Here is an 18133-nt window from a genome sequence, read left to right on the forward strand (position 1 = left end):
TGCCTGCCCATGGACCAGAGCGCAGGGCAGGGGAAGGGGAGAAGGACTGGGAAGTCACCTAATTAAGTGGTCTGAGGTCAGGCCATCACTCAGGCATGATGACGGATGGCTGTACAAAGTACAGGGTCACTCCTAATGATGACATCAGCCCACGGTGGCCAGGTGCCAGGCAGGACTTTGCGGGGGCCTTTGGTTTGGGAGGCCTGACACGCGTGTGTGCAGCCCCTGGGGTGCAGGGCAGGCCACGGCCCCTCACTGCCTCTGGAGCTCCAAGGAGTCTCTGTGTGGAGAGTTCCAGAACCTTTCACGACTTCGGCTAAAACTGAGACACAGAGCCAGGTGGGCAGCGTGTTTGCACGGGGGTCCCCATCATCTCGGCCATGGAGGGGCCGCAGCCAAGCCATCTGCCCGTCAGCGGGGACAGGGCTGGCAGTGCACGGCGGGCAGCATCGTGTGTCTGAGGACGGCACAGGCATTCCCCGGGGGAAGGACAGCAGAACAGCAGCTCCCTGCCCTGTCTTGTCCCCAAACCTCAAGCCCTTGGGGACAGGTGCTATCTGGGGCTGCAACCACAACTCTGCCCACCAGGTGGAAATGGCCAGGGACGCACCCCCGAATCCTCACCAAGCAAGCCCTTGGCATCTCCGAGGCCTGGAGAAGTGGCCCCTCTGGTCCATATCACCATGTCCCTGGCACATGGTCATCCTCCTCTCAGGTTCAGTTAGCAGCTTCTGGCCCTAGGCTGTTGGATTCCCGGAGAACTTTGCCTGCAATTATGGCCCACTGCCACCAGATGGCGCTGCCTAGACCTGTGGCCGCTTTTAACCTGGGACACAGGGAGCTGTCTTATTTCGAGAGAGGGAGAAAGACAGACAGAGAGAGGGAAAAGAGAAGAGAGGGAAAGACATAAAGAGAGAGAGAGAAGAGAAGAGAAAAGCAGGATGTGATTCTGTCTTTAAACGAAGCTAACCCTCCAGGAGTGCTGGCCAGGGTCAGGGCAGCAGGACGGTGCTGGGGGGTTTCCAGATCAGGGGACATGATGCCGCGAGGCGGGAGCCTGCGCCCCACCCTGCATGCCCCAGCCAGGCAGAGAGTCAGGCTGGCGAAGGTTGGTTCTGGCTCCCTTAGCCTGGGCCCTGGGCTGACACAGGGCTTCCAGGGAAGGACAGGTGCAGGGCTGGCCACAGGAAGTGAGAGTATCCACCGCGTGGCCGAAAAGCTCTGGAGACGGCTGGTTCCACCCACAGCCTGAAGCCCACAGGAGCTTCTGGTCCTGGTCCAGCGGGTGACATGCCCAGTCCCGGGGGACCCTCAGGTGCCCGGGGGCTGGGGCCAGCCTCCTCAGGGGGTCCCACCATCTCTCCCACTCTCCTGCCAGCAGATGTCAGCCATCGAGACCATGACGGACAAGCTGGAGAGCTTCGCGGCCATGAAGGCCGACTCGGGCAGCTCCCTGCAGCCCCTCCCCCACCACCCCTTCAACTTCCGGTCCCCGCCCCCCACGCTGTCTGACCCCATCCTCAGGAAGGGCAAGGAGCGCTACACCTGCAGGTGAGGCGGGGCACGAGGCGGGCTGGTGGGGTGGCCCTGGCCAGGTGACCACAGGTGCCACGCCGTGACTGTGAGCCTGGGCTTCCTAGAAAAAACATCACAGCCACAACACGGCGTAGTGGCAATAAATGGTCCATTCACCGATGGCGGTCATTCACCGATGGCCCATCGTGCGTGGGCTTCATGTCCCCTGCCCCACTAGGCGGTGTTCCCGTGAGCATGAGGAAACGCAGCCTTAACCTAGCCGGTCAGAACCCGGACAGCCCAAAGCCGAGGGTGGCTGGTCAGCGCTTAACCGAGGCTCTGGGAGTCAGGTGGAAAGCCCAGGCCTGGGGGAGACACGCACCGTGTCCGTCCCCAGCTGTATGAGCCTGTCCTAGCCGGTCCAAGCCAGCTCGGCGGTCCTCAGGCTGCTCAGGGAACAGGCACACCCAAGCAGGCCGGAGTCGGCAAGCCCACCTGCCCCCCAGGTGTGGGGCCTCCGGCCCTAGCCCCAGAGTTGGAGGAACCACGTCAGGAAAGCATACGGGCGCCCGAGTCTGCGGCAGTACGACTGCCTCATGGTCACCCCATCCCTCCACCCCAGGTACTGTGGCAAGATCTTCCCCCGATCAGCAAACCTCACGAGACACCTGAGGACACACACCGGGGAGCAGCCATACAGGTAGGAGCCCGCCCCATGGCAGGGGGGGGGGCAGGCTTCTGGTGAAATGGGAAGGGTGGGGGTGGGAGCCAGCCTCCTTATGCCAGGTGGCTCCCTGGGCCCCGCCTGCTGACCCTACAGCCATCCTGGGCTCTGGGGTGTTATAAAGATGAGGCAGGAGGCACCCAAGTGGGCTTCCTGAGAGTTCTGGCCCACTCCCAGAGTGGGGTGCCTGGGAGCAGCTCTCCCACCTGCCACTGTTGCCTGGGGCCTGGCGTTCAGAGCCCCGCTAGCCAAAGCCAGGGCCCCGGGTGGTCTGTGGGGGAAGCCTCACTCCACGCCCTCCCAGTTCAGGGCGGGTGCCTAAGGCAGGGCAGGCAGTGGAAAAGGAGCTCCGTGCGAGCTCAGATCCCAGCCTGCGCTTGGGGCGTCCTGAGGGATTCGCGTGCCAGCCCTGGACAGAAGCCACGTGTCTGCTCCGCTCCTATGCCCTCCATGCTGGGCTTCTGCCTGTAGAGCAAGTCCATGTAGGAGCCATCACCCGTCCTGCTCACCAACGGGGACGTCAACCCCGTTTCAAAGATCAGAGTCGGAGGCTTAGACCCCATGACCTGCCCAGAGTCGGAGGCCACGGCTGCTCCAGCAGACCGTTCTGCCCCCAGGAGAAGCAGATCCTGCTCCTTGGTCCCCGGGGCCTTTGCTGGGCAGCAGAAAGGCTGAGGTGACACCCCGGGTTCAGGGGCCCCGCCCGGGCAGGGGCCTGAGAGCTGGCATTTTAAATGAGAGACCCAGGTAGTGGTGACCAGGAAGCATGTCAGGGAAAACACTGGATTAGACGCCAAGACCGCATTCTGGGGTGTGTCTGGTGAACGGCCGTTGGGAACGATGAGCTTGGAGTGGTCTGACGCTGGCAGCGCGGGACCCCCTCCTCTGGGCATACCGAGCTCGGAGTCCCCCGGTGGCTGCAGAGACTCAGTGTGTGCCCCCGTCCCTGGGAAGGGCGGCCACGTGGGGTACCCCCAGGAGCTGTCCGCGCGCCCCCGCCTGCGACGTAACAGGCATCCCCAGGCACCGCAGGGCCGTGTCCTCTCCGGGCCGGACGAGCAACTGCACACCTACTGAGCCGTCATCCGCTGGGAACCCCCCGCCCCCCAACACACAGGCCCCCACCCCCCAAAATGGCTTACAATCCACAAAGGCCCGCGAAGGCAGGAATCACTGGGTCTGGTCTCCTCCCTGAAACGAGAGCCGCCTTCTGGACAGCGCTGCGGGTAGAAGCCCCCAGAGGGTCGGGCTGTGTTTATAGAGGAATTTAATTACCATTGATTTCTTTTGCTCTCTCCAATCTGTGAGTTTCGACTTGCGTAACAATAATTGCTTTGAAAGTTTGCGTTGCAAATCCTGACTTTGTCTGGCTCAAGGCAGCCCTGCGACGGAGAGAGTGGGGCCTGTGACTCCCTTTGTCATCATGGGGGTGGGGGGCGCTGTCTGGGCTCACTTGGGTCACTGGAAGAATTCAAATTGAAGAGGAAAGTTCGTCCGTCCGTCCGTCCACAGAAACCTGCCGTCCAGGGGACAGGCCCCACCAAAGGAGAAGGACCCCCACCCCCGGCGAGGCCGATGCAATGCGCCGGCTGTCTGCGGGGCGTGACCCGCTCCGGGCCGGCCCCACGTGTGCAGCCCTGCGTGCGCACCTGAGCCTCGGAGCAGGATGAGGCCCGGCTTGTCTCTGGCGGGCTGCCGGGTGACAGACTAGACAACACGGGACACTCTTCATTTCCGTCCTTGCCTGAGATTACCTAAAATGACTCAGAATGTGCGCCAAATCCCTGACTTGGGGAAAGAAAGACCCTTTGGTGTGACCGACGCTTTGTTTCCTGGAGAGAAGGTCAACTCTCCCGCCGGGCCGTGTGTACTCAGCTCATGGCTTCTCCAGGCTTATAGATCTCGGCCTCAGGTTGGGAGACAAGGTGCAGTCAGACACACTCTCTCTCCCTGAAGCTGCGGCAGGTAGGGCTTCGAACAACCTGGGCTGGACAGACAGAAAACTGGACTCGGGAATGAGGAGGCTGCTTCTTGCCTCCTTCCTGGTGGCCACGCACAGGGGTCCCTCCTTGCACCCTGCCTGGCGGGGCCGTGGTCACGCTCCGGGTGTGCGCCTTTGTGGGCTGGCCTGCGTGCTCCTGGCGGGACGTGAGCTTCTGGCTTTGGGGACACACGGCTGTCCCCCTGCAGCTCGTTTCCTCCCCATGAGCGAGGCTCCGTTCCCATTGCCTCGGGTGGCCCAAACCTGTCCCCTTTCTTTTCTAGTTCTGTTTTTTAGGGCTGGACTTCAAAAATCTCTTCTCTCCTTCCCTTCCCCAGCGTTGACAGTTACCAAAAGCGTTCTCCCTGTGACAGCTACTGTGGCCTCGCTGGGTCCCGGGGAGGACGCTGCGCCCTCCCCCGCCCATGCCGGGCCTCCCCCTGGCTGGCTTCCCTGGTGGGGGGGCTGCGCTCACTGCAAGGTCCTCTCAAGGCCCTCAGCTGCACGCTGCTGGGGCCAGCCGGTCACTCCTTGTCGCGGAGAGGGCAGCTATTTTATGGAGCGAGGCCATAAATTTCACTAGCCACTTGTCAGCTTATTTACAGCGCAAATCCCAGCTGCTCAGAGCACTCTGCTCCCCCGAAGCTCAGGGCTCACTGCTCCCCTAAATTTCAAATGGGCTTCTCGGTCTGGGCCATTTATTTAGATGAGAAGCAGGAAAGGGCCACACTCCAGTCTCTCTGTGAGCAAATTCAACGGGCGGCTCCCCTCCTGCCCCCTCTCCAGCCCCGCAGAGGCTGGAGAGAGAACTCCATTTCTGGTCACGAGAAACGCTCCCGTCCAACCCCGTCTTCTACTCGGGATTCCCACCAGTCCCCCATTCGGAGTTTATGGGGCAGTGTAGCTGGAACCCAAGCAAAGGTCCCCGACTTTCCAAGAAACATGGCAAGGGATGCTGTGTGCAGGTGCGCGCGAGCCCGCGTGCGGGCGGGCCCCGGGGGGCAGGGTACGAGGACACAGGCCGGCTTGGCGTTTCCTGAGCAAGCGCCCTAAGGAGCAGAACAGTCGTCCGGGAGCCTGGCACCCCGGGGGGCAAGGATTCTTCTGTGACGGAATGAGATGGCACGTCCTGGCTTGTAAAAACCCTCCTTTCTGGACCATTGTGTGGGGGAGCACCAGGTCACCGGGTACCCAAGCCCTGCTGACCCCACCGTGGGGAGGGCTCACGCCCCCGTCCCCGCACAGGCCGAGACAAAACAGCCAAGGGCAGCCGTGTAGGCTTCCAGGATGGCGGGTCCTCGCTGGGGCCCGTGAACATCAGGAGACGGTGCGAAGAGAGGCGGTGACCAAAGCCCCGTGCTCCAGGGGCCTGGAAGCGGCTTCGCCAGCCTGACGAGGCACAGGGCGGAGCACAGGTGCGCCCAGGCTGACCGCCAGAGAAGGCGGAAAGTCGCTCAGAAGGAGGCCAGGGACGGTGGCTGAAGCCATTTGTGAAAAGATCTCAGACGGCTCTTTGCCCACCGACTGTGGAGGAAGCCAGAGTCGGCGAGGCCTCGGCCACAACGCTCCGGAAACCATACCGTGGGAGACCCGGGGGCCCCTCTAGCGGGGTGCTCCCTGTTCTCTGTGGGCCCACCAGCAGCCCCCCGGGTGGAATGAGGCAGGACGTGGGCTGCCCCAGACACTGTCAGAAAGCTGCCCCGCGGGGCAGAGAAAGCTCAGCTCCTGGCACAGCGCTCACAGCCTCGAGGTTCATGGGGCCTAAGGCTTCCTGCCCCGGGGGGTCCCTGGGGCGCACTGTGACTGCCCCGACTGCCCGTGCTGCCCGCCTCACAGCCCTGCGGGCCCGGCCCCGTCCTCAGGCGCAACTCCGGACCCCACGCGCGTGGCCCGTATTCTGTGCTGTACCGATCAGGGTGAGTGGGGCCCTCCCGTGGGGATGCCCTGCCACCAGACTCAGGACAGGTCCCTGGCACCTCCCGAGCCGCACCCCCCACGCGAGCGCCCTGCGGGGACCTGCTGTGTAGACGTGCTCCTGAGAGACTCAGCCGGCCAGGACGCTGCCGCCTGCCTCCTGTCCGGTTGCAGGACCTTGTCTCCAAACGTGGAAAACACATGAGCACGTGGACAGGGTGGACAGAGGCTCACGTGCCTCTGATGCCCAGTGAAGCATCCCCGAGGAGTGCTGAAGCCAGACGCACGCACACACACATGTGCGCACACATGCACATCCGCACACGTGTGTGTGCACCCAGACGGATCCCCACTGCCATCCTGGGCTGGGCGCTCAGAGCCACGGGAGCCACCCCAGGAAGCTGCACGGCCTCTGCTTAGACTTCTGCCACCAGGAGGCGCTGGCGCCCCGGCGAGGCCGCGTAGGGGTCTGTGGACATGCTGGCGGCTCCCAGCTCCAGGCCCCGCGCTCTCCCTTGCTGGCTTCTTGGTGGAGATGTTTCTCTAAAGAGGGAGGGTAGCCCTGCCTTTCCCGCCGTCGGGGCTGCAAGCAGGGTCGTGAAGGCTGCACCCCCACAAGGCCCCACACCCAGGGGCGCCGCTCCCGTCACAGATGTTCTGTGCCCACGACTGAAGCGTCTGGAGGAAGGAACGTCTTGTTCAGATTCTCCCAAGCGCATGGCCAGGCCGGCGATCACCTTCCACACGGGCAGAGAAATAGAGGGATCGCGTGGGGCTCGCCTGAAGGCTGTGGTCGTCTGTGGTCATCTGTGGTCCATAGAACAGTGGCGGCCTGACAGGTGGTGAGCCCGGGGAGCCTCCACCTCACCGTCCGGGAAGTTAGAGATGCCAAAGAGGGCCTGGGGCAGCCCCCGAGCCCACCATTCGCAAATTGGCAAGCTGAGGCCCAAGGACCCTCTAAATGGCGGCCAGGTGCGGGCCCGCTCTCCCCGTGCAGGGTGAGGGGTCTCTCCACCCAGAGGAACGTGACAGGGAGCGGGTCTCCTTCCAGGGAAAAGCACGGGAGGGTCTTTCTGTGGTGCACGGCCGCCCCCTTGAGGCCGCTGGGAGCGTGCGCCCTCAGGCCGGGCCTCCAAGCTGGGGGACGCAGACGCAGGGAGGGTTGGGGCGCCGCACGCCCAGGGGCACGGGCCCAGAGGATCCCCTGCAGCAGCACGGGGCACCTTCCAACGCCACCCGCCACCCTCCAGTCAGTCGGCAGAGGACGGCTGCTTCCTGGAGCCGCGGGGCTTTGTAGGCACAGCCTCCCTGCGTGGCGTCTCGGGCTGGTGGGGCAGCGGCCCCGGGAAACGGGGGCGCCGGGGTGTCCGCCAGGCCCCGCTGAGATGCGTGTGTTTTCCAGGTGTAAGTACTGCGACCGCTCCTTCAGCATCTCCTCCAACCTGCAGCGGCACGTGCGGAACATCCACAACAAGGAGAAGCCCTTCCGGTGCCACCTGTGCAACCGCTGCTTCGGGCAGCAGACCAACCTGGACCGGCACCTCAAGAAGCACGAGCACGAGCACGCTCCAGGTGCGGCCCGGCCCGGGCCCGCGAGCGGGCGTGCGGAGGCGAGGGTTTGAACGATGGGAGCCTCAGGAAGAGAGGCCAGGTGGAAGGGAGGAGAGGGGAGGGCGGGGGAACACAGGGAAGGGGAGGGGAGGAGGGGTAGGGGAAGACAGGGGAGGGGGAATACAAGGGGGGATGGGGATGACAGCAGGGGGAGGGGAAGACAGGGGAGGGGGAATACAAGGGGGGATGGGGATGACAGCAGGGGGAGGGGAAGACAGAGGAGGGGAGGGCAGAGAGAGGGGATGGGACAGGAGAGGGGAGGGGAGGGGGAAGACAAGGGAGGGGAGAAGAGGGGGGATGGGGAAGCCAGGAGAGGGGAGGGAGGGGAAGGGCAGGGCTCAGCTGAGGGGTGCCCCAACTCTGATGCTCCCCTCTCCCCACAGTGAGCCAGCACTCCGGGGTCCTCACGAACCACCTGGGGACCAGCGCCTCCTCCCCCACCTCTGAGTCAGACAACCATGCACTTTTAGATGAGAAAGAAGACTCCTATTTCTCTGAAATCAGAAACTTTATTGCCAACAGTGAGATGAACCAAGCATCAACACGAACGGACAAACGGTAAGAAATTGATTCCGGACCCCAAGAAGGCCTAGATCCAAAGCCCCCTATGTGGCTACACCCAGAGGAGCCCCCCCCAGCAGCGGTCCCCTGTGTGCCCCTAGACAGGGACCGGGCCCCCCAGCAGAGGGGGTGAACGATGGGCAAGGCCGGCATCTATTCTGACCCCGGCTCTGCCACCTTCAGTGAGGACTCGCCCTCCCCCCGCCCCTGTGTCTGGGTCCGGAGAGGGTGAGGAGAGTAAGCGGCCCAACCAACGGTGGGTGTGGTGCGCTGGGTGCCGCACCAAGTTTCCGCCTGGTTTGGCTGGGGTGTCACAGGTGCTCAGTGAAGCGACAGCCGGGTGAGGGCTCCTGCCATGAACCCTGCTGGGGGTCTGAGTCGAGAACATTTCCATTTAATCCGAGGCCCTGAAGGTTTCCCAGCAGGAGTCACACACACACACACACACACACACACACACACACACCGTGCATAGGCACTCACACACTTGCACACATACACCTATATATGCACATGAAAGTGCACAGGCATGCACACGTGTGTACACATGTATATGCATGCACACATACACGTGTGTGTGCACAAACCACACAGATGTGCACACTATGCACACGTGGGTACACACGCAGGTACATATACACGTGTGCGCACACGTGCGAGAAACCACACAGCCATGCACACGGCACGTATGCATGTGCACACATGCACGTGTATACATGCACTCACACATGCACTGTACGCGTATGTGTGCACGAAACCACACGTGCATTGCGCACACGTACACACGCGTGCACACACAGTGATGTACACGTGCACACGTGCATACAGATTCACACACGTGCACATAGGTACACATTTATACACTCACAGGAAATCACACACACAGGCACACACAAGTACGTACACACGTGCACACACACATGCACTCCCACCAGGAGTCACACACACAGACACGCACTGACATGTGCACACGTGCGCACACACATGCACTCCCACCAGGAGTCACACACGCGTACCTGCACGCACACACGTGCACACATGTGCACACACGTGCACTCCCACCAGGAGTCACACACACGGACACGCACTGACATGTGCACACGTGCGCACACACATGCACTCCCACCAGGAGTCGCACACACGCGTACCTGCACGCACACACGTGCACACATGTGCACACACATGCACTCCCACCAGGAGTCGCACACACGCGTACCTGCACGCACACACGTGCACACACATGCACTCCCACCAGGAGTCGCACACACGGACACGCACTGACATGTGCACACGTGCGCACACACATGCACTCCCACCAGGAGTCACACACGCGTACCTGCACGCACACACGTGCACACATGTGCACACACATGCACTCCCACCAGGAGTCACACACGCGTACCTGCACACACATGCGCACGATGGCAGGAAAATGGCAGAATGCCGATTCAAGATGTGGAAGGTATTCTGCACAACCCTGGATCCCAAGGCTCCGCGGGTGGTATTTCCTCCGGGAGTCCCTATGGAAGGACGCTTCAGACCCCCAGGAAGACATTCTCCTTGGGTGAACGCGGGGGCCGGACCAGCTGGCGGAAAACCAGAGATGCTCCAAATACCAAGAAGCCTTGGGATGCAGTCCCCTAATTCTGGCGTGGAGAACTGAGCCAGCGAAGTGGGGGGCCTTGCTCCAGCCATGAAGCCGGGCCCAGAACCTGGAGCCAGAGCCCCGGCCCTTGCTCAGATCTGTGGTCCCCCAGGGCCCGGCGCTGTCCCCGCCCACCTCCAGCAAGTGCGGACAGCCCTCAGGAGACCCGCCTCCCTCTAGGACAGGCTGCGTCTTCGGTGCTCCTAGGGGACCGGGTGGGGGCACCGGGAAGGCCTGTCGAATTCATACGTCAACGTGGCACTAGGACTTTTTCTGGGGCTGCCACACCCTAAGTCGTGCCCCCGGGAGGGTGATCTCACCTGCCTGCCAGATAGGGCCTGGCCGGGGCTCCGACGAGGGGTTGGCGGGAGAGGCCGGCTGCGGGCTACGCTTCCCAGAGCCTGAGCCCTGCTCGGCAGCAGAGATTCTGGTCCGGGGGCAGCCCCGCCTGCTCCCCTGCGCCTCCACCGTGGCTCCCGGCGTGCACATGATGGTCTCACGGGAACCTAGAGCCCTGCCCCTCGGGGGCACGGAGCCTGTGTTCCGGCAGTGCTGCAGCCCATCTGAGAGCGGCCCGTGGTTTAAGGCTTCAGAGAAAGTCACACGTGAGCACCCGGGTGCCAGGCCTTATCAGAGCCCCCCAGGCGGGCGACGAGCACACCCGGCTGTTAAAGACCATGCCCTGAACTGAGACCCCCCGCACGGGGACAGAGGCCGAAGAGGGACCTGCGAGGATTTGTCAATAGCGTCCTCCACGGGGGCACGGTCCTCTGGGGGCACCAGAAAGGCCCTCGCGCCTCGAGCTCCGGTGGCAGGCCCAGCTCTTAGCCGTGAGGAGGAGGGAGACTCTCCATGGAACCCACCGGGACAGAGGAGAGGGGAGGCCGCACCCCCCGACCTTCACCACCAAGCGTCTCACCAGGACTTTCCCGAAGGCCCCTGGTGGCGGCTCAGACAGAGGAGACTGGCCCCAAATCCCTCAGGAAGCCCCCGGGGCAGAGCCAACCACAAACCCAGGCCCTGGGACGGCCTGTCCCTCCAGGAGACGCCCCACGTCATGGTCAGAAGCAAGAACCACCATCACAGGTGACCTGACTCTGTCGCTCTGTGTACGATGGTGAGACACTGGCGGTTCCTTTTGGAGCCAATATCCACACTACGGTCCACATCCGGAACCGTTTCCTTCTCTCAAGCAGCAAGGAGAATGTAGGGACGGCCAGGCTTCCTGGCCCCATAACCCCTCTAATAATTTGGGGCATCCCCCCCAAATCCTAGCCCCGACTACCCCAGAATGCAGCCTGATTTGGAAATAGGGTCCTTACAGATGTAGTTGGTTAAGACGAGGTCATCGGGGGGCCGCAATCCCACACGAGGTCCTGCAGGGACAGCGGGACACAGATGCGTGCGGAGAAGCGCGTGAAGATGAAGCGACGCTGGGGTCTCCAGCCCAGCGTCCGCGCCCGGATCTCGGACTCCAGCCTCCAGAACCAGGAGAGACTGGGCTCCTGGGCTTGAAGCGCCGGTCCCACGCAGGGTCCCGGCGGCCCCAGGACATCACGTGCCCCAGGGGGCTGTTTGGAGGCCCGGACACCCCTGCAGGTGCCTGGAGCTGCCACCAGGCTGCGGACCCCCTCCTCAGTCCTGCTGCCCCTCCCCGGGCGCTCCTGCTTGATGCAGGCCCCCTGCCTGTGGGGGCCATGCTGCCCGCTCCAGGAGGGGCTCATACCTAGAAGCCCACAGCGCACGTCGGTTCGATTACACATGCACGGGGCTGCCTGCGGAACGTAATCCGAGTCCCGGCCCCCACGTCGCCCACCTGCGCCGTCATCCCATCCCTGGCATGGGGATGTGCCCACATCGCCGAGAGGGCACAGGATCTGAGCTGGCAAGGTCACCCGGCAGAGAGCCAGGGAGGGGCAGGACCCGAGCCCTGGCCTGTGTCACTTGGCTCCAGAGCCCTTGCCTGGTGGGCGGACACGTTCTGGCGACGGCACAGGTGACCCCCGAGAACGGAAGCGTCAGGCAGGGTTCTGCCCATCTGGAAAGGCAGGGCAGATGTAGCATCTTGCACTTTCTCTGGAAAAGGCAAGGAGGGAAGACGAGGATGGCCGAGAGCCCGGCCATCAGGGGCCTCGGTAGCCCGGCCCGTCTGCACAAGCCTCTGTGTCTGGAGGCCGGTGCTCACTCGGAAAGGCTGCCCCCTCTGCCTCACGCCGAGAGCGGGACTCCCGTCTCCCCCAACAGCCGCGGACAGATTTCTGCGGGCCGTGCGAGGTCCAGGAGGGACAGGGGCCCAGACGTGGGCTCAGGAGGTGTGTGCCCACCCTCCCTGCCCCCCACCACAACTGCATGCTGGACACCTGCCAGGTGGCCCTCGGGCTAGGGCATTTTCTGAAAGAAACAAGAAGGCTCGCCCTTGCTCAGCTTGGATTCTTTCCTTTTAAAAACGAGGACCTGGAGTGGAAAAGTCTCACCCAGCTGGAGTGACCCTGAGGGAAATGAGGTGGGGTCTGGCCCGCAGGAGAGAAGCCACCAGTCTCTGAAACAAACTCATCTGGGCGGGTTTCCCTGGCTGACGACAGCCCCGCCTTTGTTCCACAGCACCCCAGACCCCAGACCTTCCCCCTGCAGGGGGGACCCGACACGCTAGGTTGCCAATGTCCCTATGTCCCTCGTGGCTGACCAGGAGGCATGAGCAAGGGTCGACCAGCAAACCTCCCCAAGGGCACCCCTTGTGCAGTGCCCAACCCCAGCTCCAGCACCTAGGACCCCCTTCCGCACCAGACTGGCCGTGGCTTCCTTCCCTGACACATTCACCCTGAATCCCGGGTGGCCGGTGTCCACTCTGGCATCACAGGAGCCCTGCTGCCAAGGCCCCTCCCTGCCACGCCCTCAGCGGGTGCCCTTCTCTCCTTGACCCACTCCACCGGTGATGGGGGGGGTGGCGGCGGAGGCTGAGGGCTCCGACGAGGCACTCAGAACCTTGGCTCCGAGGGTCCCCGTGACCACGAATGCAGGCTCTCTTCACAGGGGGTGAGGACAGCCTTGGAGGGAGAGCCGGCTGGAGCCTAGCACAGGCCTTGTGGGGTCTGAGACCAACGCCCTCCCCTGTCCCCGCAGGCCAGAGGTCCAGAACCTGGACGGCAGCTCCCAGTGTCTGGGCCTGGCCAGCGGGAAGCCGGGGGACGCGGAGGAGGAAGAGGAAGAGGAGCTGGAGGAGGAGGATGACGACAGTCTGGCCGGGAAGTCCCAGGATGACACCGTGTCCCCCACGCCGGAGCCTCAGGGCGCCTATGAGGACGAGGAGGACGAGGAGCCGCCCGCCTCCCTGGCCGTGGGCTTCGAACACACCCGAAGGTGGGGACCGGCCTCCGTGGGCCACGTCTGGGCAGCCTCACGTGCTAGGGCCTGGCAGGACGACCTCGCCAACAAACCGCCGGAGACCCACCATCCCCCAGCTGGGCGTCTTCACCTCGGGGGGGGGGGGGGGAACGGGTCTTCTGCACGCAGGCCCAGGCGAGGCCCGGCCTGAGGAAGGGGGTCAGGGCCCAGCCCACCTCTCCCGTCCCCCACACACACTTCCCAAGGCCTGGGGGCAGAGTGTGGGAGGGAGAGGCACGCTCCCAGCTGAGAAGGAGCTGGTCGCGCCACCCCACCGTCTCCGGTGACTGGCCTGGGCAGTGACGTCTGGCCCCGGGCTGGGCAGTGTGGAGCGGGGGCCCCTTCCCTCGCAGCCCGACTGCCCCCTGCCTGTGTCCGGCAGCAGGGGCGCTCCAGCGTCTCAGACCGTCCCGGGGGAGCCCTGTGGATCCAGGAGGTCTGAACTCCAGGGACGGCCCGTTACCGCTGTGCCCTGGGTCCGGGCAGCGGGAGCCCCAGCCCCTCCAGAGCTGCCTCCCAATCTGTCCTCCGTCCCCAGAGACCCGGGCGCCCGCCTGCTGCTTGCAACGTGTGTGCACGTGCTCGCCCCCCTCCGAGCCCCTCCGTCCGTCCCTCTCCTGCATCTGTGTGGCTCCTGTCCAGGTGTCCGCGTGTCTGTGTGTCTGTCTCCTTGTGCATGTGGCTCGTGGAGACGCCGGGGCGTGCATGCAGGCACGGAGCCCGCCGTGGGGCCTCAGAGAGGCGGCCAGAGGCCGGACCGGCTAACGCCAGGCCCCTCTCCCCGGTCGTTGGTGCAGGTGCGCTCAGGAGCGACCAGGCGGCCTGTTAGCTTTGGAGCCGATGCCGACTTTTGGGAAGGGGCTGGACCTCCGCAGAGCAGCTGAGGAAGCGTTTGAAGTTAAAGATGCGCTTAATCCCACCTTAGATTCTGAGACTTTAAAGCAGACACTGTACAGGCAGGCTAAGAACCAGGTAGGTACCCAGCAGAGCCCCCCCACCGGCACCCCCAGGCTGGATGGCAGGTGGTGGCTGCGCCTCCTTTTGTGGTGGTCATCCTATGCCTGGGGCACGACCATGGGTCCCCGGGCCCCTTGCATCGGCTAGAGAGACACCCAAGCAACTGCTGCTCCCCTGCAAGCAGGGGTGGGGTAGGAAGAAACTGAGGCAGGTGAATGTGAGCCGGGCGCTCACAGGCACATGGGTCACGGTGCTCTTGTCCCCGTGGCAGGCGTCCACGAGCAGGTGTCCAGCCTGGAAGCTATCTAGGCCTCCCTCTCTGATTCAAGCCAGGATGACTGGTAGCCCAGGCTTCTCTTGAAGGAAGCTGCCAATTGCGCGGTCACTGATTCCAAGCTGGAGCCGTGACAGGGTCAGCAAGGGCACCCGGGTGCCTCGACCCGATTCCTTAGTCCTGGCGGCCCCAGGGCCCTGCTTCCTGCTTCCATCCGTCTGGAGGGGCGGGGTCTCCGTCAGCCCACCCTGAGTCTCAGCAAAAACCGTCTACATGTCTGTCTTTGTCTTCTACTAATCCTGTCCAGAGTGTAAACCCGGGTGGGAGGACGGCTGGCCTTCCCCCACCCCGCTCTGCCCGGAGGGGCCCCCAGGTCCCGTTGCCTCGTGCCCTATGACTTGTGGCAGAAGGACCGTCCTGTGGACTAGCTGTGCTCCAGGCCCAGCTCAGACACGCTGTGCCTCCAATCCCCCAAGCAGCTCTGTGCTGTCCCCACAGCTGTCCAGACGGGCAGCCCCAGGCCCACCGGACGGGGACAGCCTCTTGTGGACTACCGGCAACTCCCGGGGCCCTCGCAAAAGTGGGGGTGGGGCAGAGAGGTGAGCGCAGGAGGGAAGCACCCCAAAGAGCCGAGGGAGCCCCTGTGCATGGAGGCCAAGACCATGGCACCTTGTCCCTCTGCACGGGAGCCCAGCTGACATGCACACACACCCCCAGCCCTACTGCCCACCTCATCTTCCTCTTCGGGCCCAGGGGAGAGTCTGGCCTTTCCCCTCTCTGTCTGGATCCGGGCAAGGCTGAGCCCAGCCACAGGGCAGGGGGGGCGGCGGGAAGGGGACAGCCTGGGATCTGCAGAACCCCAATCACACAGCTCACCTGTCTGTCCTGTGTGTGTGTGTGTGTCCTTGTCTTCTCCCGGGCCAGGCGTACGCAATGATGCTGTCCCTTTCCGAGGACACTCCTGTCCACACTTCGCCCCAGAGCCCCCTGGACGCTTGGTTGAACGTCACAGGAGCCATGCCGGAGTCCGGAGCCTTTAACCCCATCAACCACCTCTGACGGGCCCAGGAGGGGCCGGGGCCAGAGTCCAAGCAAGGTGACCTCGGGGCCCCATCGTCCCAACAGAAACCCCAGCTGCAGAAGATGGAGAAGGGGTCCTCGGAGAGCGGCGTGGCCTGGGCCAGAGAAACCCCCGCCCCGCGCCATCACCTGCAATGACCACTCCTTGGCAGCCGTCCCCCCACACACACCATGGTTCAGCTCTAATTTTTCCAATGAAAACTCAGAAACCAGGAGTCCCTGAGCCGTCCTGGAGGCCCACCGTCCAAGAATTGGTCTTAAGAACAGCGTTCCGGAAGGGTGCAGCGCACGGCCGGCCGCATGCCGTTCCCGGGAGCTGCCTCGCAGAGCCGACCCAGTGGGTGAGGGCGGGATTTTAATCCCAGACTGAAGGAAGGCAGCGGGCCGCTGGGGCACCTGCGAGGTGTCTCAGAAAGGACCGGACAGACACGGGTGTGCTTTACAAAGGGAGATCGCCCAGACAATTTTTTATAATGAGAATTACAAGAGTAACGCTTTTGGTAATCTTATTGACGACAGAGTCTATTTAAGCATGTGGTTTTAAAAATAGACAGTATTTTTTAAAAAATCGAAAGTTGACTTGCAAATTGTTTTTTAAAAGTAATTTTGCATTGCTTTGAAATCTCCACTTCTTTGCAAACCCGAACCTGCCTGGGGACTGAGACTGTGTCTGGGTGTGTTCTTTATACTGTAGATAACGGAGAAGTTTTCTATCCCTGACCGTATTTGTAAAGCCAACGAGATCTGGGGTGCCCCCGAGCAGAACTGAGGGGCCTGGGGCCCCCTCCTGTGAGCAGTTTCAAGCTGTACCGTGGAATTCTGAGACACGGTATCCTGGGCTGTCGCCCGCGTCACACACGTGTGGCAGGGGATTCATGCCTGTGACCCCCACCAAGACCCCCCAATTGTATGGGGGTGCTGCGAGAGCGGTGGCTCAGGTCCCCTGTGCAGAGGAGGGCCACACACCAGGCGCCCCTCCCAACAAGGTCCACGCATCAGCCACACCCATGCCGGCCCGCCACGGCCGCTCTGCGGACGGCAGGGCCCGCTGGCCACATCGCGTCTCCAGCCCCCACCTCACCCACCCCCGTCAGACGGACAAGGGGAAGGAAGCAGGCATCTCCCGCACTGTGGCCTCCGTGGGGCGCGCTCTGCATCTCCCCTGCCCCCGCCGCCGGGCTTTCTGCCTGCCTGAGACCTCAGCTCCGGACCCGACCGCCACCTCCCATCCTCGTGCGGCTTCTTGGCAGGCCAGACCAGCTCCAGGACGGAAGGGCCTCCAGGCGGGACCTGCCTCTCGGGGAGCTAGGACCGCACGGCCCGGCCGGATGTCACCCCCTCGGGATGGGTCTGCCTCTCCGCTCGGATGGGCTTTAAATTATTCCCATAGGGGCCAATTTCAAATCATAATTTTTTTTCCCTGATGGAATTTACCTTAATCTGTATATAACTTGTAATTTTTTCTAATTCATTTCTTTTCTTATTTTATTTCTTCCTTAACAGTATTTTGGCATTAGACATTCTTATTGTGAAGAAATAATGTTAATATAAGCATCTAGTGAAGGACCAAAACCGTGTATAAGGTTGTGTGTTGTGTGGTCGATAACCAGGGAGTGGGGAGGTTTTTAATGTGCCAAATACCCCCGCGCCCCCCGACGGATCCTGCTGCCCGTTTCCAGACAATCACGTGTTTTTGTTAAATTAGAGTTTCAGTTACATTTGCATTTAAGACAAGTGTTCTATTTATTTCTTTTATTGTTTGGAAGGAAAAAAGAGTATGTCCCAACAGGAAAAGAAAAAGATCGTCCAAGTTGCCCTTAAAAAAGAATGTAGATCCACGCCGGGGGGGGGGGGGCGGAGGGGGGGGCCTGGGAACGGGGCTCTGGCGGTGCAGCGGGCTGGTCGGAGCAGCCATGTCCCCGTGTCCCCGCTGCTCCAGGCCAGCGACAATCGGGCACTTCCGCACCGCGAGACCTGAGTGAGGAGGCCCCGAGGGTGCCACGCCGCTGCAGGCCCCCGCGGAAGGGTTCCACCACTCCCGGTCCACAGGAGGCAGCGAGACCGTGCACCCCAGGCTGGCAGGGCACCCCACGCGAGGAAGAGCGGGCGCAGTCCCACGGGCAAGGCTTTGCAAACACCGCCCCTCACCTCCTCACACGCACACACTCTGCTGGGCTGGCCAGGCGCGGTGTGGCATTTCCTCTTTCCCCTCCATCCAGACGGGACCCCTTTGCAGAGTCAGCCGCAGATACAAACGCCCATTTCTGTAAACCCAAATTATATTCCTTCTGCTAAAGAATAAGGTGTGCGCTTTTTTTTGCGGTATGACTCTCTCTGCCTAAAATAGGAAGTTTGGCCGGGTGGAGACCTGAGCGTCTGTTCTCCGTAGTCCCAGAACAGATAAGGGGCCGCGGCCACCGCCTCTGGACTGCACCCCAGGCCATGGCCATCTGTCATTTCCGGCCAGCCCTGGCCAGCATCTTCTCTCTC

At 62.7% G+C, this 18133-nt stretch overlaps 1 protein-coding gene across 3 annotated transcripts in view; it reads left to right on the forward strand.

Annotated features, from left to right (window-relative positions):
• The window catches only part of PRDM16 (PR/SET domain 16), a 310231-nt gene extending 292807 nt beyond the window's left edge, over nucleotides 1–17424 (forward strand). For 2 of the 3 annotated variants that reach the window (XM_057305270.1, XM_026520018.4), the window contains exons 11-17: nucleotides 1382–1551; nucleotides 2138–2215; nucleotides 7537–7706; nucleotides 8129–8303; nucleotides 13072–13308; nucleotides 14130–14304; nucleotides 15488–17424. In XM_057305270.1, the coding sequence (XP_057161253.1) occupies nucleotides 1382–1551; nucleotides 2138–2215; nucleotides 7537–7706; nucleotides 8129–8303; nucleotides 13072–13308; nucleotides 14130–14304; nucleotides 15488–15622 (1140 nt within the window). In that variant the 3' untranslated portion in view covers nucleotides 15623–17424. Of the gene's footprint in view, nucleotides 1–1378; nucleotides 1552–2137; nucleotides 2216–7536; nucleotides 7707–8128; nucleotides 8304–13071; nucleotides 13309–14129; nucleotides 14305–15487 lie in introns of all 3 variants that reach the window. The other variant, XM_057305269.1, reaches the window with a different exon arrangement.
• Nucleotides 17425–18133: the final 709 nt, after the last annotated feature.

This window comes from Ursus arctos, unplaced genomic scaffold (genome assembly GCF_023065955.2).
Source record: "Ursus arctos isolate Adak ecotype North America unplaced genomic scaffold, UrsArc2.0 scaffold_32, whole genome shotgun sequence".
In the NCBI taxonomy this organism is placed as follows: Eukaryota; Metazoa; Chordata; class Mammalia; order Carnivora; family Ursidae; genus Ursus; species Ursus arctos.